At 47.8% G+C, this 24,644-nt stretch overlaps 1 protein-coding gene across 5 annotated transcripts in view; it reads left to right on the top strand.

The window, feature by feature from the left end:
- scai (suppressor of cancer cell invasion) overlaps nucleotides 1-24,644 on the top strand; it is a 246,501-nt gene that overhangs the window by 155,937 nt on the left and 65,920 nt on the right. For all 5 annotated transcript variants that reach the window (XM_072488455.1, XM_072488456.1, XM_072488458.1 and 2 more), the window contains 2 exons: nucleotides 728-827; nucleotides 1,523-1,604. In XM_072488455.1, the coding sequence (XP_072344556.1) occupies nucleotides 728-827; nucleotides 1,523-1,604 (182 nt within the window). The remainder of the gene's footprint in view (nucleotides 1-727; nucleotides 828-1,522; nucleotides 1,605-24,644) is intronic.

Here is a 24,644-nt window from a genome sequence, read left to right as displayed (position 1 = left end):
TTAAGGAGTGCCTTAAAGGAGGAGAGAAAGGAGAGAGCCGGAAATGTTTATGGACAGAATTCCAGAGTTTGGGGCTTTGGCAACTGAAGACAACTAGAGTAATGGACTGATTAAAATCAGGGATCTTGGAGGGCTGTAGGAAGGTTGCAATGTTGGAGAGAAAATTGTTGAACTTGTAGTTCACACATGTTCCAGCAATGAATGAATACTTCCATAATTATTAATTTTATGTATAATGAAAGCATGCTTGTTTAACACGGCAGCACGGTAGCCTTGTGGATAGCACAATTGCTTCACAGCTCCAGGGTCCCAGGTTCGATTCTGGCTTGGGTCACTGTCTGTGCGGAGTCTGCACATCCTCCCCGTGTGTGCGTGGGTTTCCTCCGGGTGCTCCGGTTTCCTCCCACAGTCCAAAGATGTGTGGGTTAGGTGGATTGGCCATGATAAATTGCCCTTAGTGTCCAAAATTGCCCTTAGTGTTGAGTGGGGTTACTGGGTTATGGGGATAGGGTGGCGGTGTTGACCTTGGGTAGGGTGCTCTTTCCAAGAGCCGGTGCAGACTCGATGGGCCGAATGGCCTCCTTCTGCACTGTAAATTCTATGAAACATGTTGTGAAGAGCAAAATGTAAAGAAACAATCTATGTATAAGCAGAGCGGCTATACCAAACCCAACTAAGTTAGTAACAAACTTGGATGATATAAAATGATGTTTGTTTTCCTGTTTAGGTCCATATGATTTTGGTGGGGTGCTCACCAACAATAATCGTGATGCAGGAAGCATGGAAGTAATACAAAAACGCAACAATTCATTTAAAGAAATGCACTGGTATGTCAGTCTAGATTCAGTACAGGTATTGAGGAAGCTTTGAACATTTTATGACAGATATGTTCACTATGATTGCTAAGTTCTCCATAACAGGGGTGCATGGAAATAGACCAGAGGGGCACACGATTGGCAAAAACAAATTAAATTTTCATATTGGTGTACCACCATATTTTAAGTGATGCTGAATATTAACTTTCACACCTCCTGTCTTCCTCAACTTTATCTTTCACTTTTATTTCCTTAAAGTGGCTGTCAGTGCTGGACAATTGTTATAGCATGTTTTGTAGAAGCATCATCCATGTTTCAATAGTTTTATGATGATTCCCATAGTTCTCTTTATCCCCCTGCACTCAAATACTATATACATTTTCTGATAATCTCTTGCTGGGAGAGCTGGTGCTTTGTAGATTTAACATTTACTCTAATTGCAGGAATCTGATTACCATATTACACATGCCTTATGCTGTGTTATCGTTTTTATTTCAGAGTTAAACTTAAGCTGGATTTACATGATATAGTGATTACAGTTTAATTTTCATAGCAAATCCTTTACAGTGAATGAAATTTATTTTGAATATTTTTGCCAGGTTTGTACTTCGACTGGCAGATATGGATATGGTATGTAAGGCATGATTTCTTGGTAAAATCGCAACTCCATAGAGCTGTAATTCTTCTGTATTTTCCTTTCTCTTTAGTCTTCATCCTGGTGATTTTTTCCCTTTTACACGGAAACCATTATTTCTAATTGTGGACTCATCAAATAGTATAGCATATAAGGTAAGCTAAAATTCTGCACTAAAATGTTAACGTGGTTCAGTTGTAATTTAAAAACGGCATCAAATCCACTTTCCTTTTACTGTAATTATCATAGAATCATAAAATGGTTACAGCACGGAAGGAGGCCATTCATTCCCATCAGTTCCATGCCAGCTCTCTGTTAGACAGTTTACCTAGTCCCACTCCTCTCTCTTTCCTGCAGTTTTTTTCTATTCAGAAAGTTATCTCCCTTTTAAAAGCCACGGTTGAATCTGCTTCCATCACACACTCAGACAGTATGTTCCAGATCTTAAACAACTGCTGTGTTTTTAAAAAAAAACAAAAAACTTTTTCTCTTATTGCTTCTTTTGTCAATCAGCTTCAATTAGTGGTCTCTGGTTGTCGATCCTTCTGCCAATGGAACAGTATCTCTGTATCTATTCTATCCAAAACCCTCATGATTCTACCTATCCACGAAACTGAAACTTCTTTCTGAGGAACGAGGCTTGTGAATCTTGTCTGCACCCTGCCTAATGCCTTCAAATCCTTCCTAAAATGTGGTGTCCCGAACTTGACGCAATACTTCAATTAAGGCCAAATCAGTGCAGGCCTTTACTTATTATTAACCTCTCTCAATCTGCCTTGCCACCTTCAGTGATTTGTACACATATACCTCGGGTCCCTCTGCTCCTGCACCTGCTCACCTCCCTGTGGTGATATGCATCACTGTATATACACAAGGGGTTAATGTAAATACACTACAACTAAGTAACCACTAGAGGGAGCACCAGAGATGTCATGACATACAGCCAATGGGTAATCAGGACACCCAAAGGTGGCATTACCACAAGGGGGCACTTCACAACCCATATAAAAGGACAGGGCACACATGCTCTGCTTCTTTCCACAGACAGACATCTAGAGAGTACATCAGGGTTGATCAACAGCATCACACCCAGCACGTGGCTTAGAGCAGGTTGGTAAAGATAGACTGAGTTACTACAGCTAGATTAGCAGAGAGTCAAACTCATTTAAGAACTGTGTTACTAGTTCAATAAACACATTGAACTCATTTCATAGTCTGGAGCTTCCTTTGTCAAAGCATACATCAAGGAAGCAGCTTATGTTACACGAAGCAGCATAACACAACACTCCCCACGCCTTTATATGTATATTTCATTTTAAATTGCCTTTCCTTGTACTTCCCACCAAAATAACTCTAATAACTCTCTTCCCACTTCTCTGCATTAAAGCTCATCTGCCACTTGCCTACCCAATCCACCAGTATAAATCCTCCTCCAGTCTATATCACTGTTTTATGCCATCTTCAAATTTAGAAATTGTGTCTTGTGTACCCAAATTTAGGTCATTAAAATACATCAAGAAAAGCAGGGGGCCTAATACTGACCTCTGGGGAAACTCACTAGAAACCTTCCTCCAGTCTGAAAAACAATCATTCACTACTATTCTGTTTCCTGTCATTCAGCCAATTTCATATTCATCCATTTAATTCCCAGGGCATTAATACTGCTAACGAGCTTTTCATGTGGCACTTTACCAAATGTCTTTTAGAAATCGATGTACACCACATCAACCCTCTTTGTTACTTCACCCAAATGGCAAGATTGGTTAAACACAATTTGCCCTTAACATCTCCTGGCTTTTCTTAAATACGCCAGATTTCTCCAAAGTGAAAGTTAACTTTGTCCCAAATTATCATTTCTAAAAAAAATTCCACCACCAAAGTTAATCTGACTGGCCTATAGTTGCAGGGTTCATTCTTATACTCTTTCCTGAATAACATTTGTAATTCTCTACCAGCTCCCTGCTAGAGATAATGGCAAGTACCTCTGCAGTTTGAACTCTTATTACCCCCTGTATCATAGGTTCATCTCATTCAGTCCTGGTGACGAATCAACTTTAAGTACAGCCAGACTATCTAATGCCTCGTCGTTATCAATCTTCAGCCCATACAGTCTCTCAATTACCTCCTGTTTCACTATGACTTGGGCAACAACATCTTCCCTGATGAAGACAGATGAAAAATACTCATTTAGTAACTCAGTCATGCCCCCGACCTCCATGCATAAATCCTCTTTGTCATACCTGATTGATCCTACTCTTCCTTTTAGCGTTATACTATTTATATGCCTTTGGACGACTTCTGGATTCTCTTTCATGTAGCTGCCAGTCTCTCTTCGTGCTCTCTCCTTGCTTCTCTTATTTGATTTTTCACTTCCCCTCTGGACCTTTTACATTCAGCCTGGATTATCCATCTGACAAATGTCATATGCACCCTTTTGCTGCTTTGTCTTACTCTCTACCTCTTGTCTTTAGGGATCTGAATTTGATTCCCTATCCTTTCCCCTCGTGCGATACACTTTATTATACTTGGCCTATTCCCTCTTTGAAGGTAACCCATTGTTATGTTAGAGTTTTGCCTACCCTATCCGTGTAGAATTTACACATTCTCCCCGTGTCTGCATGGGTCTCACTCCCACAACCAAAAGATGTGCAGGGTATTTCCCCTTAATTGGAAAAAATGAATTGGGTACTTTAAATTTATTTATAAAACGAAAAGAGTTTTGCCTTCCAATCTTTGATTCCAATTTAGTTGGGCCTGACCTGTTCTCACTCCATGGAAGTTGGCCCTCCCCCAATTAATTGTTTTCAGCCTGGATTGCTTCCTGTTCTTTTAGTAACCGATCTTACCCTTTTTTGAGGTTATTGCTACAATATGATATTTCTATATAGTTTTCTGATTATGCAGCTCACCAACCATATGTGCCACACTCCATTAATTCGCATACAGAGACAATAAAGCTAATTTAGATCTTATTACATTCCCTTTTACCCTGATCTCACCTAATACCTACAGATACCATTTCCTACTGTAGTGGTATCTGTATTTTCCAATTCTCCATGCACCTTGGCTTTCCATTCTAATGTTACCCCCCTGTTCCCACATTACTGTTCCCTCCTCAACAGCACTTAGTGTTACAATCTCAGTTGGTATTATAACTGGATGAGAAGATACCGGAATGGAACCTTGACTCAAAAGACCGTAACTTTTACTTTTCTTTAGAAAACGTGGAGGAACGGAGCAACAGGACCACAAACTAATTTTAACAATAAGGAGAATTTTTTGTTATTAAACATAAAAAGTTTGATTATGATACAATACTTCTTTACTCCCCCTTAGCTCACAAATATACACCGATTTTAAGGTTAACACAAGTTACAAGTATATCTTAGGCTATAATTGTCCCTTTCACCACACAGGCTGGCTGTGATCCGACACACTCCACTCTGAATCAGACTGAATTTCTGTGGATTTCTCCTCAAAATCCCCCCAGATGATTCTTACACTTATGAGCCACCTTGTCTCACTGAACTCTGGCTTCCACAAGTGTGATTTCAAATTTTGCTTTCAAAAAGACACCATTTCAAATTGTGTTTTAAACAATCCTTTCCGTCAGCTGCTTCATTCAATTCGCTTCCAGGTTTTACACCTCTCCCTTAAGGATCCCTTTTGCCTTGACTGTTACACAAACTCTTTGCAATTGTTCTAACTATTAATTCTCAGACTGTATTAAGATGGCTCTAGCTCTGATCAGATTTAATCTGTCCAGCCTGTATTGGTCCTATTTTCTCCAGAACAGCTCCCAATATCCCAGAGATTACTACTTTTTGAGGTCCTGCTTGTTACTTTCTTCAGTGCCTCCCTGAATTCTGCCTGCTGGACTTTATCCCTCTTTCTACCAATATCATTGGTACCAATATGGATCACTGTCGCTGGGTGTTCACTCCCCACAAGGCGCCCCCCCCCCCCCCCCCCCAAGTGCTCTGCAACTGCTGAATGACATCCTTTTCATTGCCGCAAGTGTAATCTTGTTAAGCCTCTGTTTTTGAACTGATTAACCACTTTGGCTGATTGGTTTTCCTTCAAAACTTTTCATGATGCACTTCTGCTAGTTAAGTTAAAATGGAGCTTTAAAATGTACACACAAACCAACGTAAATCCTATTCCGGCTTCTTCTCCTTTTTGCTCCTCTCCTTTTCTTGGTTTTATATCTAGAGACGTAAGCTACTAAAGTAAGTAACAATGAACTGTTTCCATTGGTTTGCAAGATGGCAACAAGAGGGCACAAGTTTAAGATTAGCGAAATTAATTAAAAATGTTAGTAAAACATCTTTACATGGAGTGGTGGAATGTGTATTTTTCTGCTACAAAATATGAACACGGAATATACTAATCAGGAGCAGCAGTAGGCCAATTGGCCCCTCCAGCCTGCTCTGCCAATCGATAAGATCACGGCTGATCTGATTGAGGCCTCAACCACATTCCCACCTATATCTGATAACCTTCAACTTCCTTGTACGTCAAGAATATTCTGCCTTGGCCTTAAAAATATTCAATGACCCTTCCTCCATCGCTCTATGGAGAAAAGAGTTCCAAAGACACTCAATCCTCAGAGAAAAAAAAATCTTCTCTTCATCTTAAAATAAATCTCCTCTTTGTCTAAAATCCTTAGTTTTTAAACTGTGTCCCCTAGTTCTAGTATCTCCCAGAAGGGGAAACATCCTTTCAGCATCCAACCTGTCAAGTCCCCTCATGATCTTACATGCTCTAATAATTTTCTCATTACACCGGTGATTGTAATTATTTTATGTTCCTCCCTCTCCGCCACCACCTAATTCACACTTATTTCTGCGACTTTTTTTGTGTCCTCTACAATGAAGACAGATGTAAAATATCCATTTAGTTCATCTCCATTTCCTTATTTTCCATTATTAACTCCCAGATTAACACTAGAGGACGATTGTTCACTTTACCACCTCTTTTCTGTTTTAGCTACCTGCAGAAACTCTTACTGTTTGTACATTTGTAGGTAGTTTTCTCACGTATTCCAATTTCTCCCACCTTATTAATCTTTTTGTCATTCTTTGCTCTTTTCTATATTTTTCCCTATCTTCTGACCTGCCACTTGTCTTTTCAGAATTATATCCCTTTTCTTTCAATTTGATACTGTCTAACTTCTTTAGTTAGCCACGCCCTTAAAATCTTTCTTTTTCATTGGAATGTATCTTTTTGGAGTTCTGAAATATCAGAACTCGAAAAAGTATCAATGAGATGATCTCGTTTTTTATTAGGGAGGGTAGGACACTGTGAATCCATAGGGTTATTTTTTGTTTTTACAAAGGAATAGGCAATCGGGGCCTTGCGCTACCCAACTTGTTATATTGGGCGCAATTCTCCAGCCTTGTTCCGCTCTCACTCGAGCGACACGAGGCCGGTGAATAACGGAAGAGGCCGAAAATGAGAACCATGCCAGGCGCCAAACAGTTTGCGTAGGCCAAATCGGGACCCCATCTTAGCGTTGCAATAAACCAACTTTCACCACTTAACCCTATTTCCATACAATTAACAGGAGCGATCCCATATCCAAAGTCCTTCCGTGATTCATTGGCCTCCCCAGCAAATGGTCATGCCGATGCTGAATAGTACTCCTTTTTAAAAACGTTAACCTGCCTGAAGGGTTTCTGCGGGGAGCCAGGGACCCTCCGCATGGGTGGGCTGTCCTCTGCAGGGGTGTGTCGCCATGGGAGGGGGTGGAGCAACCGTGTGCTGCTCCACCATGCCAACCCCTGGATCGTGTGTAGCTGTTCCAGGGGCAACCTGTCCCTGCCCGTCTGTCCCAATGACCATTCGTAACCCCCAATGCCCCAGCTGGCCCTGCATCATCTGGTCCTGCCAGCCCTAGCAGCACCCCGATGTCTGCACCATCGTGTCAGCACCCTCAGCGATGCTCCTCAGTGATTGGGCCATGATTGGCAATGCAAACCTGCGACTGGGCCAGCCTCCGCAGCAACTCGGCCATTCCCACCTGAGAGCGGGACATGTCCCACAGCACCTAATCAAGGTCAGCCTGGTACTGGGTCACGTCCCCCAGTGCATTGGACACTCTGTCAAGGCCCGCAGCCATGGCCGCCACCGACTGTGCCTTGGACATCTTTACTAATGCTGCTGACATCGTGCACCAGACTCTCCACTGCGGTCACCACCCTAGCAGTGTTGGCCACAGTGTGCCTGTAGCCTCTGGGACTTCTCCAATCGGCTATGGACCTGCTGGAGTGTCACTCTCATCTCCCTCTGAATGTCCCGGCTGCCCCCTAAAGTCTCCTTCAACTCCGGGTACACCTGTTCCATAGGCTCAGCATCTGGGATTCTGGACTTCAGCAGAATTCTGCCTGCTGTCTCGCCTGATGTACATCAGCAACTGTGTGGTGCTCACCAGATTGTGCCCCAGAAGCCTGTCCACGACCGTTTCCCACCGAGGTACGTGTATCTGCGCAGGTGAAGGGTGGGGATGACAGCTGTGATGCCTCGATCCTCGGAGCTCTCCTCCGAGGTGGTCTCAGGGGAGGTTAGGTCAGTCAGCATGGCAATTACAACTTGCGTTTGACAGGGCCTCCGGATCCTCACCTCTGCGATATGCGCCAACCTCCGCATTGGTGGCCGCTCTACCCTCTAAGGTGGTGAGGATTCGGTTTGGAGGAGGGGGCACTGGTGTTCACTCGCTCGTGCTGCCCGGTGTAGGTCATTGACCTTCTTGCGACACTGGAGGCCAGTCCTTCTGGTCACACGTCCGAGCTCACGGCCACCGCCATTTCATCCCAGGCAGCACTGGCTGCCTTGTGGCTCACTTTCCAGGACCCTCAGGGGAACAGGACATCCCTGCTGGCCTCCACTGCATCTAGGAGCCTCCCAGGACCTTGTCTCCAAATCTTGGGGCCGGTCTTCTCGGCGCCATGGCCGCGAGTCGATTGGGGTTGACTGTGCAAGTTCTGTTTAAGTGCTGCTTGGCCTTGTTAGCGGGAGGCTGGTGAGCGCGGTCCCAGCGAAATTGGCTGCTGAGCCTTCATTTGTGACGAGTAGCCGGTGGGGCCTCGTTAAATGGAGCGCCGTGAAGCTCGTGGCAGTTCCCGCTCGCTACCACGCTTAGAAATCTTTCCGGAGAAACGCGCCCATTAGTATTGGGCAGTAAATATTGAAACGGAGCGGAGATTGTATCGAGGGGCGGAGTCTATGTAGAGGCGAATGGAGAGGAATGACTGTAAAGGCACCAGCACGAGGGCATTGGCACGGCTCGCCTTCCGTTTTCCCAAATGAAATGGACTGTCAATCCGGTTGTGGTGGAAACGTTGAAAATCTGGGAACAATTTAGATGACACTTTAAACTGGGTGCTATGTCGATGTTGACCCCAATCTGTGGAAACCATCGTTTTGTACCAGCGGTTTTGGATCCATCCTTCAAAGCTTGGAGGGTGGAGGGGCTGGAGAAGCTTGGTGATCTGTTTGTTGATGGCAAGTTCCTGAGTTTTGAGGAGTGGCTAGAGAAGTATAAACTCAAGAGCTAACCGGTTTCGATATTATCAAGTGTGAAACTTCATGTGCAAAGAGATTGCTTCCTTCCCTTTGCTCCCCCCCCCATCCCTTGTTGATGGACAGTTCTGCTGGCAAGGAGGCTTTGGCGGGGACTGGTGGGGGGTGGCCCGGGGATGACGAGGGGGTTTATAGGAGGGCAGTTTTTGGCAGGCCGGGTCTACACGCGGTCGCCGCCATGTTGTACGGTGCGGCCACCGCCGTGCGTGGCCATAGACCCGGCCATTCTGGGGTCTGTGTCGGCAGGTAAAGCCGGGGGCTTTACGTGGTATAGCTGCTATCCCCCCACCGGACGGAGCATCGATGCAGGGGCGGCACTGACTTTCTGGTCATAAGACTAGACGCATCCTCCGGACAGAGCCGCAGAATCTCCGCAGAATCAACCCCCAAGTATCTAATGAGGGTAGGCTGAGAGGTTCTACTTCAGGTGACAGCCGTTTAGTTGGCCACCGTCAGATGCTGGGAGGTGAGGTCAGAGGGAGGGCATTGGGGATTGGTTGTTTCTTTTGGATTTGTGGGGTGGATGAAAAGGCTGAAATATTGCTAACTTTTGTACATAGAGGGTACTAACAGTGTTATTCTGCAAAATTATTAACAATATTTTTCTTTAAACTGGGATGGGTTGGTAGCGGGAATATTTGTGCATATTGTAGCATCTCGTTGTATATTTGTAAACTGGAAATCGTTTTTTTAAATTAAAGATATTTTCTTTAAAAAAAGCCTTGCCAAAGTATCGCCGCTCTCTCTCCCATTCTCTGACTGTTTAAAATCTTCAAAGAGTCGCCGCGTTCTCTCCCAGTCTCGCACGGTTTAAACCTCTCCAAAGTGTTGCCATGCTTTCTCTTCTTGCACTGTTTAAAATCTCTCAAGTGTCACCGCTCTCTCTCCCATTCTCATACTGTTTAAACCTTTCCAAAGGGTCGCTACTCTCTCTCCCATTCTCGCACTGTTTAAACCTCTCTGAAGTGTCGCTGCTCTCTCTCCCTTGCTCGCACTGTTTGAGCCTCTTCAAAATGTCACCGCACTCTCTCCCCTTTTCGCAATGTTTAAGCCTCTTCAAAGTGTCGTCATTCTCTCTCATTCTCGCACTGTTTAAGCCTCTCCGAAATGTTGCCCCACTCTATCCCATTCTTGCACTGTTTAAGCTTCTCAAGTGTTGCCGCTGTCTCACTCTCTCTTTCTCGCACTGTTTAAACCTCTCCAATGTCTCGGAGAGTGAATTGAACAGTAAGATTAGACTAGAAACCATATGGAGCAAAATTAGTGACTTGTACTCGGGGACCTGCGTTTGTGCTGTAATATTTTTTTTTGCTTATGAGTAGAAGGATTAACAAATCTGTGGTCTAATCTTTCAAACCCTTTCAAATGTATGCAAACTCGTATATTTGAGAATAAAATTGCCAAATATATATATGTATATATTTTCTACATAATATATATATATATTCCCTTTTGTCAGTCGTGACTTTGTTGTGCAGTTCTGTCACATTCTAACAGTAAAACGAGCACTGGGGCACTCATACCCTCCCACTCTTCCTCCCACAATTCTGGGGAGGATGCATGCAAAACTAGGATGGAATGATTCACAATAAAGATATTGCTCTTTGTTGTTTTTCAAATTATGGGTAAATCTGAACTGAAAATAAAAACTCTGCTGGTTTTCAGTTTAGTTTTCAATTTATTAAAGACATTGAGTCAGGGAGTAGCAGAACTTGCAGTGCATAGTGTACCCCAAAATTAGCCATTCCACATTGCAAATAAACCAGTTCATCGTAACACAACCACTTGTTGGACAGCTTCTGTTCAGCAACAGAACATAGAACATAGAACAATACAGCGCAGTACAGGCCCTTCGGCCCACGATGTTGCACCGAAACAAAAGCCATCTAACCTACACTATGCCATTATCATCCATATGTTATCTCTTCAGCGTTTTGCAGTACTGAGTTCCTGTAGTGTTTATTTGTTGCTTACACTCCTGTGAAGCACCTTGGGATATCTTTATGCGTTAAAGGTAGTGTATAAATGCTTTTATTTTTAATCCAGAAAAAAATCATAGTGGGTTTTGCATCAGTGGCATAGTTTTGGGCTCTTAAACCTGCTTTTCCTATTGTGGGATCAATACAATTTGCCTCATTGACATGTGTCCAAAGTAATAGTGTAATGTTACAGAGGATGGCCGGAACTAGTTATTGTTCATGAGCTAAGTAAGCAGCACCATGATTTACTGCTGTTGGTTTTATTATTGCATCTGCTAGTTACCTTCCTTGTTAAAGCTGGTTCATAGTTGTAGCCTGAAATATATAGTCATCCAGCATATTATTTGCATGTCAATGGGTGATCAGGAAGGATCCTGGACTATTTTCAGTGCCTATCTTAATAATTCTTTTGAAAAAGTTTCATTGCTTTTGCACAGGGTCATACAAAATATCATAGAAAGCCTTTTTTTAAAGTTGAATTTTTGTTTTCAGTATTATAAAGAGTATCTGGAATAATAAGAACATAAGAACTAGGAGCAGGAGTAGGCCATCTGGCCCCTCAAGCCTGCTCCGCCATTCAATGAGATCATGGCTGATCTTTTGTGGACTCAGCTCCACTTTCCGGCCTGAACACCATAACCCTTAATCCCTTTATTCTTCAAAAAACGATCTAACTTTATCCTCCTAAACTCAGTCCTAAATCTACTTCCCCTTATTTTGAGGCTATGCCCCCTAGTTCTGCTTTCACCCGCCAGTGGAAACAACCTGCCCGCATCTATCCTATCTATTCCCTTCATAATTTTATAGGTTTCTATAAGATCCCCCCCTCATCCTTCTAAATTCAAACGAGTACAGTCCCAGTCTACTCAACCTCTCCTCGTAATCCAACCCCATCAGCTCTGGGATTAACCTAGTGAATCTCCTCTGCACACCCTCCAGTGCCAGTACATCCTTTCTCAGGTAAGGAGACCAAAACTGAACACAATACTCCAGGTGTGGCCTCGCTAACACCTTATACAATTGCAGCATAACCTCATTAGTCTTAAACTCCACCTCTCCACCTCTCTAGCAATGAAGGACAAAATTCCATTTGCCTTCTTAATCACCTGTTGCACCTGTAAACCAACTTTTGCGACTCATGCACGAGCAAACCCAGGTCTCTGCACAGCAGCATGTTTTAATATTTTATCATTTAAATAATAATCCCTTTTGCTGTTATTCCTACCAAAATGGATAACCTCACATTTGTCAACATTAACAAGCTTGATTTGTAACATTTCAAGGAGGTTCTTTTGTGACTTCCCTGCTTGTGGGGAATACATTTGAATAGGCACTTGGAGGTCAGTTAGAAGCCAAGTTTTTGAATTCACTGGGCGGGATTCTCCGTAAGCTGACGCCGGAATCAGGAAACGCGATTGGGTGGAAAATTGGTAAGGGGGGGCATGACACACACTCCCGTCTGCATCAATGGCTCTGAAGTGGAGATGGTCGATAGCTTTAAGTTCCTGGGGGTCACCATCACCAACAGTTTGTCCTGGTCCACTCACGTTGATGCAACAGTCAAGAAAGCCCAACAACGTCTCTACTTCCTACGGAAGCTAAAGAAATTTGGCATGTCTGCATCGACTCTCACAAACTTCTACAGATGTGCAATAGAGAGCATCCTGGTATGGCAACTGCTCGGTCCAAGATCGCAAGAAACTGCAGAGTGTGGTGAACTCAGCCCAACGCATCACACAAGCTTGCCACCCCCACATTGATTCTGTATACACCTCCCGTTGCCTCAGGAAGGCAGACAGCATTATCAGAGAACCCTCCCACCCAGGCATTGCCAAGGTACAGAGGTCTGAAGACTTTGCATATCCAGACATAGGAACAGCTTCTTCCCCACAGCTACAAGACTCCTCAACGTCTCCTCCTCAGACTGATCTGTTCACTGTAAAAACACTAATCACGACGCCCTATGCTGCTCTTGCTCTTGCTCATGTATTTGCTTTGTTTGGCCCCTTGTTCCACACTGTAACCAATCACTGTTTGTCGATGTACCATTTGTCAATGTTCTCTGTTGATTATTCTTTTGTCTACTATGTACGTTCTGTGTTCCCTCGGTCGCAGTAAAATATTTTTCACTGTACTTCGGTATATGTGAAATACATCAAATCAAATTCAAAAATCATCACACAGAGCACTGAGGCAGGTTTTAACAGTGGCAACAATTGTTTAATGTGAACGAATATACGCAGATTTGTGCCCTGGCCCCTATAACTAAGCTGTGCCCTGCACCCGTGCCAACTTAACTGTTGTCTAACTTCCTGACCTTACGGGCCCTGGGTAGTTCCCCAGACAGTACAGCAGTAGTGGAGGCAGCCTGCTCATTCCTGCCCTGCGACCTAGGTCCCCATTGGTGGACGTCCTCTGGGGCGACCGGGCTTGGACGGTCCCAGCTGCTGCTCTGGTGTCCTGGGTGGAGTGGTGCCACCCTGTTCTGCCCACCAGATACATCAGGGACAGGAGGGAGGAAGTCCGGGTGCTGCGGTGCTCCGGCACTTCCCCTGCAGGAGTTATCAGCACCGGCCCCATCATCTCCTCCTCCCTCGGGGTGCCTGATGGCCCCCGGGCTACTCCATGGGAAGGGGTACGAGGAGCTATCCCCTGAGGTTCCCCCGCCACCTGGCACTTCCAGTCCTGGAGGCCCGCTCTGATCTTGACCAGAGTCCGCACGATCGCAGGGAGTGGACCATCTCCGTCTGGGATTGCGCCATATCGACCTGCGCCTGGGCAATGCTGCCGACGTTCCTAGCCATGACCTGCTGTGACTGGGCCACACTCAGGAGCGCCGCTGCGATTGCCAGGTGGCTCTGGCACATGGCTGCCTGTGAGACGGCAACCCTGTCCTGACCCTCGGCCAGGGCATGCACAGAATGAAATGAAAATGAAAATCGCTTATTGTCACAAGTAGGCTTCAAATGAAGTTACTGTGAAAAGCCCCTAGTCGCCACATTCCGGCGCCTGTTCGGGAAGGCTGTTACGGGAATCGAACCATGCTGCTGGCCTGCCTTGGTCTGCTTTCAAAGCCAGCGATTTAGCCCTGTGCTAACCAGCCCCTGTCCCAAGCCTTGGACATGCTGATCCATAGCCGAAACAGTCGCCCCCAATGCCTCCACCGAGGATGCCACCCATGTGGTGTTGGCCTGGGTGGCACACATGGTCGGCACCACCTCCTGCTGCTGCACTCAGTTGGACTCTTCCAACTACACCTGCAGGTGCTGGATGCTTGCCAACAACCCTTCGTACAGCCCTGGCTCTGCAACTGCATCTCTCACTGGACGTGACCCAGCTGGATTGATTGATTGATTGATTTATTGTCTCATGCACCAAAGTACAGTGAAAAATAATTTTCTGCGGCCAAGGGAACGTGCACTGTACATACTTAGTAGGCAAAAAGAATAATCAACAAAATACATTGGCAAATAGTACATCAACAAGTAGTGATTGGTACAGTGCAGAACAAGGGCCAAACAAAGCAAATACATGAGCAAGAGCAGCATAGGGTGTCGTGAATCTGTATCTACTGACTGATGGAAGGGTCTGTAAGAGGGCAAAGCCTGGGTGTGAGGGGTCTCTGACAATGCTGTCTGCCTTCCTGAGGCAGCGGGAAGTGTAGACCGAATCAATGGGAGGGTGGGAAGCATGTGTGATGTGTTGGACTGAGTTCACCAACTCTGCAGTATCTTGCGATCTTGGTCTGAGCAGTTACCATACCAAGCTGTGAGGCAGCCGGATAGGACGCTCCCTATGGCACATCTGTAGAAGTGCAACTAGTCCCTGGGATCGGACTGCCCTCCGACCGTCCACCCCCTTTGGGTGGTCCTACCTCCACCTGCTGTACCGGGTCAACTGTGTGGTGAGCACCAGATAGTGTCCCAGGAGCCTCTTCACTTAAAAAGTGCCCAACCGAGGTGAGTGTCTCTGGGATGGTGGAGGGTGTTGGAGGCAGCTGTGACAGGAAATCGGTGCCATCATCAAACTCGAGCTCCGGGGTCTCCTGAGTCTCGGGAGGAGGGCTGATGTCCGAGCTGCTCTCCTCGTCGCTGCTCGGCTCATGCAGGAGGTCCGGATTTGGTACTGGCGGGGTCGGGGCCACCTCCGGTCCTGCAAGACACGAGACAAAACGCATGATTAGACCATGGGCCAGGTGCGGGTGGGGGCTGGTGGTCTTGGCGTGAGGGTGGTATGGAGGTGAGGGTGGTGGGGTTTGTTGGGAGGGGGTGGGTTTGGCACGTGTCACAGGGAACCACAACTAAGCAGGTTCTCACTTCCTTGCCTGCGGCTGAGCTCCACCTCGGCGACCTCCCGTTCCCCTGGGCTGCCGACCACGTCCATGGTCCTCTGTTCGGCCACGGTGAGGGGCCAAAGGTCCGGCAGTCCACTTCCTGTCTTCTCTTGCTCCTGACAGTTGTGCACGGCCTTCTCTCGTGGGGGCATGGTGGTGGTTGGGTTGGGGGAACAGAAATAGACAGTGTGACGCATGCAACCCGGAGGATGGGTAGCTGGTGGCGTCAGTAGCCCGGCATGGGTACCAGCATGTGGTGCAGGGAGGGGTCGGGTTACGGGTGTATGGAACGGGGGTTAGTGCTGCCTACTCGTCCTGGCCGCCTGAGGAGGTTGTGCAGCTTTTGCCGGCACTGCTGGCCCATCCGGACAGTGTTGCCCACGGCACTCACGGCCTCTACCACCTGCGCCCAGGGGGTGGAGCATCCGAAAACAGGCACCGCCCCCGAGTTCGGCGTCAAAAGGGATTCTCCACCCGATCGCCAAATATGATTTTGGCGTCAGAAAGCTGAGAATCCTGCCCTTCGTGTTGCCGCTGAGACTGAATAGTGTGCGATTTGCATTCCCATTGGGGCCGCTGTTCAGAAAGCAAGTCACGACATACAAATGGGCTCGCATTCTGCTGAGATGAATTGAGAGCAATTTCCGGCCCAGCGGGCGTGCCGGAGTTAGTCCTAAAGAGCCTGGCAGCTGGAGCTGTTTGTAAGCTCTCCACTAACCACACACTCACTGCAGGCATGAAAATGGCTCATAATAATAATAACCTTTGATTGTCACAAGTATGAAGTTACTGTGAAAAGCCCCTTGTCGGCACATTCCGACGCCTGTTCGGGTAAGCTGGTACAAGAATTTAACCCACACTGTTGGCCTTGTTCTGCATCACAAACCAGCTGTCTAGCTCACTGAGCTAAAGGTCGGGAGTCTGAGCTGGACCCACGGCTCCATGCCGAGGAGCGGAGGAACACCCTCTTCCCCTGGGTGGGCTGCAGACTCATACCTGCCCTCCTGAACACTGGCTGGGTGATGTGGCCGTGGCAGTCAGCAATACCTACCTTGCCAGGAGGAGGCAGCTGGTGTTCCCGAGGGTGGGTCTCACTGGTGAGGCCTCTGCTCTGAGAGGGGCAAAGAACCAGGAGGGCTCCAAAGGCCACAGTGCAGGGGTCCTCTGGTTGGGGTGCGCTCTGCTGATCCCCTGCTTGCTTTGCAGTGGGGCAGCACTTCTGAAGAGTGCCAACACCTGGTTGACCCCTTGATGTGACCATCAATTCATGCGAGACAGAGAGTTTAAGTGAACTGTGGCTTTAATTGACTAGAACAGTGCCTGCCTGCGACTGCTCTGCTAGTGAGGGCCGCCTACAGGGCAGCTGCTCTTTATACCTCCCCTCAAGGGGGTGGAGCCAGGGGCGGAGCCCACAATGGCACCAACATGATACAGTGGTGAATGGTTAGTACAATACGTTCACCACATTCACCCTCTGTTTAAAAAAAATGAAGTCCGGCAGGGGTAAACGGTTTACAGGTTCAGTCTGTCCGGCGCCCTGATCGTGCGCTGCGATCGCTGGAGCTCTGGTATCGAACTCATCGGTGCGGGCATGGGTGGTGAAATGGCCGGTGTGGGCACAGACGTGGACTCCGGGAGCGTGTCTTCTGGAGATTCGTTCCTGTGGGTCGGTGAAGGGAGTATAGGAGGGGGTGTGGAGGCCATGTAGGGGCGGGGGTGCTGGTCGGCGTAGGTTGGGGGGAGTAGGTCCCGGAGGGAAACCGTATCCTGTTGGCCGTCGGGGTGTTCTACGTATGCGTACTGGGGGTTGGTGTGAAGGTGCTGGACCCTCTTGACCAGGGGGTCGGAGTTATGGCTCCTTACATGTTTGCGGAGTAGGACGGGCCCCGGTGTCTTCAGCCAGGACGGAAGCGAGATCCCGGAGGTGGATTCCTTGGGGAAAACAAACAGGCGGTCATGAGGGGTCTTGTTCGTGGCCGTGCAAAGGAGGGACCTAATGGAGTGGGGCGTGTCGGGGAGGACCTCCTGCCAGTGGGAAACTGGGGGATTCCTAGACCGTAGGGCCAGGAGGACGGCCTTCCAAATCGTTGCGTTCTCCCTCTCCACCTGTCCGTTTCCCCGGGGGTTGTAACTGATAGTCCTGCTCGAGACGATGCCCTTACCGAGCAGTTACTGACGCAGTTCGTCGCTCATAAACGAGGAGCCCCGGTCACTGTGGACGCAAGTGTGGAAACCGAACAAGGTGAAGACACTATGTAGGGCCTTAATGACAGTGGCCGCGGTCATGTCGGGGCAGGGGATTGCAAAGGGGAAGCGGGAGAACTCATCAACCGTGTTGCGGTTGGTAGAGGGGAGGGGCCCTTTGAAGTCGATACTGAGGCGATGAAAGGGCCGGGATGCCTCCACCAGGTGGGCCTTTTCCGGTTGATAGAAGTGCGGCTTACACTCCGCGCAGATTTGGCAGTCCCTGGTCATGGCCCTGAAGTCCTCGGTGGAGTAGGGCAGGTTGCGGGTCTTGATGTAGTGGAGAAGCCGGGTGACCCCCGGTGGCAGAGGTCATCGTGGATGGCCCGGAGTCGGTCATCTTGCGCGCTGGCACACGTGCCGCGGGACAGGGCATCTGGGGGCTCGTTGAGCTTCCCAGGATGATACACTATATCGTAATTATAGTGGGAGAGTTCGATCCTCCACCTCAAGATCTTATTGTTCTTGATCTTGCCCCGCTGTGTATTATCAAACATGAAGGCTACCGACCATCGGTCGGTGACTAGGGTAAACCTCCTACCAGCGAGGTAGTGCCGCACAGCTTCCACGATGGCTTTTTCGACTGAGGAGTGCTGAATTTTGGAGGCATTGAGGGTACGGGAAAAAAATGCTACTGGCCTGCCCACCTGGTTAAGGGTGGCGGCGAGGGCGACCTCTGATGCGTCGCTCTCCACCTGGAAGGGGACGGACTCTTCCATTGCGGCTGTGGCAATATCTGTCTTGATGCGGCTGAAGGCCTGGCGGGCCTCAGCCACCAGAGGGAAGATAGTAGCTTTGATCAGTGGGCGGGCTTTGTCCGCATAGTTTGGGACCCACAGGGCGTAATAGGAAAAGAACCCGAGGTACCTTTTCAGGGCCTTGGGGGAGGGGGAGTTGCAGGAGGGGGCGCATACAGTTGGGGTCGGGCCCTAGAACTCCGTTTTCCACGACGTAGCCGAGGATGGCTAGTCTGGTTGTGCGGAAAACGCCTTTCTCCTTGTTATAAGTGAGGTTTAAGGCTAGGGCAGTTTGGAGAAATTTCTGGAGGTTGATGTCGTGGTCCTGCTGGTCGTGGCCGCAGATGGTGACGTTGTCCAAGTACGGAAATGTGGCCCGCAGCCCGTACTGGTCCACCATTCGATCCATCGTTCTTTGGAAGACCGAGACCCCGTTTGTGACGCCGAAGGGAACCCTCAGGACGTGGAAGAGGCGGCCGTCTGGCTCAAAGGCCGTGTAGTGGCGGTCCTCCGGACGGATTGGGAGCTGGTGGTATGCAGACATCAGATCCACCGTGGAGAACACCCGGTAGTGTGCGATCTGATTGACCATGTCTGCTATCCGGGGAGGGGGTACGCATCGAGGTTTGGCTGTAGTCTACAACCACCCGGTTTTTTCCCCCTGTCCTGACGAATACTACCCGAGCTCTCAAGGGGCTATTACTGGCCTCAATGATCCCTTCCCGCAAGAGTCGCTGGACCTCGGACCTTGTCTTGTGGTGGCGACTGGCTTACAGTCGGCGGTGAGATTTGCAAAGAGCGGGGGAGGGTCGACCTTCAGGGTCGCGAGGCTACATACGGTGAGTGGGGGTAGGGGCCCGCCGAACTTCAGGGTTAGGCTCTGGGGTTGCACTGGAAATCTAGTCCCAACAGGAGAGGAGGGCAGAGATCGGGAAGTACATATAGTTTAAAATTGGCGTACTCGGCGCGGTGTATCACGAGGTTTGCGACAGTGTACCCCCGGATCTGCACTGAGTGCGATCCAGAAGCGAGGGAGGTTGTTTGAAGTGCGGGGAAGATTTGGAGTGAGCAACGCCTTACTGCGTCTGGGTGAATGAAGCTCTCCGTGCTCCCGGAGTCAAACAGGCAAGGCGTTTCATGTCCATTGACCCGGACGGTCATCATGGAGTTCCGGAGGTGTTTTGGTCATGACTGGTCGAGGGTGACAGCGCCGAGTTGCGTTTAGCCAGCGTGGACGGAGGTGATGGGGTGGTCCTAAGATGGCTGCCCCCGTCGGTTGCACGTGTCGAGCGGCGTTGCAGATGGCGGCCATGATGGCGGCCCCCATGAGTCGCACATGGTGTGCGGGGTTGAAGATGGCTGCCCCCACGACAACACGAGGCAGATGTCGCGTCCGGAGGGGGCGGAGCCGGCAGGCACGCAGCCACACTTGCGGGCCTGTGAATCTGAGAGTCGGGCCTGCGACTTGGAGGATTTGGACCTGGCCAGGCAAACTTTGGCAAAGTGTCCCTTTTTGCTGCAGTTCGCGTTCTGAGCCGGGCAGCGCTGCCTGGGGTGCTGGCCGCAGAAATAGCAGGGTAGCCCCCCGGGTTGGGCGGGCAGCCGTGCGGCACAGGCCTGGGGTACTCTCTGGTCGGGGGTCTACGAGTGGGTCGCGTGATCAGACGGGAACGGGTTGAGGCTTTGGAACGTTACTTCTAGGGAGGTGGCTAGTTTTACCGTCTCTTCTAGGTCGAGGGCGCCTTTCTCGAGCAGGCGCTGTCTGATGTAGTTGGACCTGACTCCAGCCACTTAGGCATCACGGACGGCGAGTTCCATATGTTGAGAAGCCGTGACGGCCTGGTAGTTGCAGCTTCGCGCGAGGACTTTGAGGTCGCGTATGTACTCCAGCGATTCCCCGGGGCGTTGGCGGCGAGTGGTGAGGAGTTGCCGCGCGTACACCTCGTTCACCGGCCTTACGTATGCGGACGCCCTCACGATGCTGAAGCGTCTATATGTGGAGGCTTCCTCGAGTTGTACAGCGATTCGATGGCTCACCCGGGCGTGGAGGAGGCTCAGCTTCTGATCGTCGGTGACGGAAGGCGAGGAGGAGGCGGCGAGGTAGGCCTCGAAACATTGGAGCCAGTGTGAAAAAATCCCTTTGGCTTCCGTGGCCTGTGGGTCGAGTTCCAGTCGGTCAGGTTTGAGGGCCGATTCTGTGGTGTTGTAGTTGATTAAATTGATGCCACCATCAATTCACGCGAGACAGAGAGTTGAAGTGAACAGTGGCTTTAATTGACTAGAACCGTGCCTGCTTGCGACTGCTCTGCTAGTGAGGGCCGTCTACAGGGCAGCTGCTCTTTATACCTCCCCTCAAGGGGGCGGAGCCCACAAGGGCACCAACATGATACATTCTGTGTAATATTGTACAATGGTCCGTAGGTGGAGCCCACATGGGCAACAGCATGATACAGTGTAATACAGTGGTGAATGGTTAGTGCTGTACGTTCATCACATCCCTGATTGAGCTTAGTCCCACCTATCCCCTGGATGAAACAGCTGGGATATGAGGTCCAGAGGGGTAGCCTGGGTGGGCTCCCAGATGACCGGAGCCTCTCTGAGCATTCAAAGGACACAGGCAGCACTCTGCAGAGTGAACAGCCAGGGGCCTGTAAGAAGCATCAAAAGGGCGCATTTAGAAGACACACAGCAAAGGAGGTCTGAGCCAAGCCAATTCGATCCAAGTCGACGGACGTGGCACCACGTTGATCCCTTCTACTGCCCCCAGCTTGAGCAGCCAACCCCAAACAAGTCCGCCAATGTTCGAGGGTTTTTCAGTGTTTTTTTAGCCTCCCGCTCTCCCTCCGCTACCATGGTGTTTAGGCCCGCTTGTCAATACCTGCACTAATTTGCGTCTGCGAGACATCTGTCTAAGAGGGGTGGAGCATCATAGAAAGGCGAAGCATGAAGGGTCCAACTGCTAATGATATTAAAATCCATGCAAATGACGGTTTTGCAGGGATCTGCCGGTGGGGCGCAAACATCGATATTGCTGCCAGTATGGAACATGTTGGGGAATCAGCGGCGGACACAAACCTTGATTCGCATTTCCGGGGTCGCAGAGTGGAGAATTCAGCCCCAGGCTTGCTAAGGTTATAAAAACCAACAGAAAATGCCTGCATATGTATTCCTTATCTTTGATTTTTCTCTTGCTGCATTCTATTGTCACGCTTATTTAACATACCATTCCACCTGGGCTTTTTAAAAATGAAGTCTACCCCATTTTTGGAACCATCTGGATTAGGAAATGAATGGCACATGTTAAGTAGAAAAGGGTCGAGCATTGGCTTAATTTCCCAGATGTTATTAAAATTTCATAATTTGTTTATAGCTTAGATTTCTCATATGTTGTAAATGTTCCTTTCATATCGGACCTTTCCAAAATATGCAGTGTTAAGGAGGCATGGGAATTGTGAACACATTCAGTGGACTAATTAGTATAAAAAAGTTCAAAGGAGGAACAGATGGTAACGATAATTTTGATATTTACCTGCAGAGTGATGAATTCCATTCTAAAACCTTTTGCATAGGCAAACAGCTGTGTCTCCTTAACCAATGAGATTGAATTATTACAATGAGCACCACAGTGTCTGAACCAAGAATGTCAGTTCTAAAGTTTTCTTTCTGTGTCGAATAGAGAAGGAAACAAGGATTGGGTTCCGAGAGAGTAAAGAGACAAAGAATTCCAGGTTTTGATGATTGGATCCTGCACCTGTACTGTTTTTCCATTCAACAACTCTGGCAGGAATTTGTTGAAGTGCTGACCTCGTTCCTCCTGCAGCAGAGTCATTATCTTACTTCCTCCTGGTCACTTGGAGGAAGTTGTTTGATTGGTACAACCAACAGATCAAATCAAAGCTCTGCACTCCTGTCCGATCCAGTCTTGAATGGCGATGGACAATTAAACAACTAACTGGAGAAGGAGGCTCGACAAATGTCCCCATTTCATCAGTGCAAAAGATAAGGCTGAAGCATTTGTAGCCATCTTCAGGCAGAATGCCAAGTGGTTGATCCATCTTGACCTCCTCCTAAGACCCCCAGCATCTGCATTTGGATACTGCAAATGTAATGGCCCCTGACAACATCCCATCTCTGAAGTCTTGTGGTCCAGAACTTCCACCTTCCCTAGCCAAGCTTTTTCAGTATGGGTACTGCACCAGCATCCACTTGACATTGCCCAGGTATGTTTTGTCCACAAAAAGCAGGATAAATCCAATCCAGACAATTATCGCCCCATCAGCCTCCTCTCAATCATCAACTAAGTGATGGAAGATGTCATCAACAGTTGTATCAAGCGGCATTTACACAGCAATAATCTGCTCAAAGATGCCCAATTGGGTTTTGTCAGGACCATTCGTCTCCTGACCTTATTACAGCCATGGTCCAAACGTTGGCAAAAGACCTGAACTCCAGAAGTGAGATTAGAGTGACCACCTTGACATCAAAGCAGCAATTGACTGAGTATGGCATTAAGGAGCCCGAGCAATATTGAAGTCAATGGGAATCAGGGAAAACTCTTTACTGGTCGGAGTCATACCTAGCACAAAGATAATGATTGTGGTTGTTGGAGACCAATCATCTCAGTCCCAAGACATTACTGTAGGAGTTCCTCAGGATAGTGTCCAAGGCCCAACTACGTTCAGCTGCTTAATCACTGACATTTCTTCCATCATAAAGTTCACTGATGATTGATATTTATTTATGATTGTGGGCTTATTTCTCACCCTCTTCCTGATCTGCGTGGATGTATGAATTTATTTTCCTTGGGAACTGGCGCATCTGGCCATTACATGCATGGTTCCTATGTCTATTATCTTCTCAAATATTTTCCACGGTATTAAGTTTTGGTTTCTTTTCCTTTCTTTTCCTCCTCAATAGCCCGGTTCCTCTGCCTCTGATATCTAATTTACCTTCTTTGTTCTCCACATCTTTTCCCAGTAATTCGGTTTTCTACAAGCCCTGCAGTTTGATCCATATGTGGGATATTCGTTTCCAACTGTGACCACATGTGGTCATCCAAACCTCTTACACATCTTTCTCTCTGTCTGTTGTGCATTCTTTTGTGACTGTTTCACTGCATCACCCCTGCTTCCTTTCTCTTGACTTAGAATAGAATTTACAGTGCAAAAGGAGGCCATTCAACCCTTCGGGTCTGCACCAGCCATTAAAAAGCGCACCCTACTTAAACCCAAGTCTCCACCCTATCCCCATAACCCAGTAACTCCACCTATCCTTTTGGACACCAAGGCGCAATTAACCTGCACATCTTTGGACTGTGGGAGGAAACCAGAGGACCCGGAGGAAACCCATATAAACACAGGGAGAAAGTGCAAACTCCACATAGATTTAACTGAAGGCTAGCAGTTTTGGTCAACATCTTCATCAGTCTACTTGTGGTTTAATAAGCTCTGGCAGTGTATAGTGCCTGAAATATTGTGAGCTTGGTCTTTTCTAATCAATCCTTTTGTATTTCAGGATGTGCGGTACTCCAAATGAGCTCATTTAGTAGCCTTTCATCCATTTCCTTGATTTTAATATTTTCTGGCTGAATTTTTCATTCTTGTTAAGCAGTTATCAACAGGTTCATCTGGTTCCTTTGTTAGGCTTTGAAACTTATATTGGTGAATCCGATGATTTGAATTTGACAAAATTTGGCCTGTGCGCTGAAAGTTTTCAACTATTTTGTCTAGTTTTTTTTTTTTTACTGTCATCCTCGCTGATCTCCCAGCTATTAAACAAACTTAATCCTGTTTCTCCTTCCCACAAAAGAATGTGGCTGACCCTTTCCTTTACGCCATTGCCCTTTTGAAACCTGAATGTCAGTCTGCACTTCTGTTTAAACTTCTCTGATCTCTCTGTGACATCTTAATTTATTATGAGCTGTAGCTGTATGTTCATTGCTGCAGTGGCTGTCATTTCATTTTTTGCGTGATCCACTGTTTTCTTCTCCCTCTCTCACTCTCTGGCACTAATTCAGGTTGATTTTTCTCTGTGTCAACAGCTGTTCCCTTGAAATTTTCACGGAATTAAGGGTAAATAGAAACATTTTTTGCTGGTTGGGGAGCCTAGGATTAGGGGACATAGTTTAGAGATTGCAGACAGAGATTTCTAGAGTGAAATTAGGAAATGTTCCTTAAAAATACGGTGGTAGAAGTTTGGAACTTTCTCCCACAAGTGGCAATTAATGCTGGATCATTCGTAAATTTTGGATTTGAGATTGATAGGTTTTTGTTATCCAAAGGTATTAAGTGACATGGGGCAAAGGGGAGTATAAATCACCCA

This window comes from Scyliorhinus torazame, chromosome 22 (assembly GCF_047496885.1).
Source record: "Scyliorhinus torazame isolate Kashiwa2021f chromosome 22, sScyTor2.1, whole genome shotgun sequence".
NCBI classification, from domain to species: domain Eukaryota; kingdom Metazoa; phylum Chordata; class Chondrichthyes; order Carcharhiniformes; family Scyliorhinidae; genus Scyliorhinus; species Scyliorhinus torazame.
Note: the sequence above shows the minus strand (reverse complement) of the source record. Positions and strands in the feature narration are given on the sequence as shown.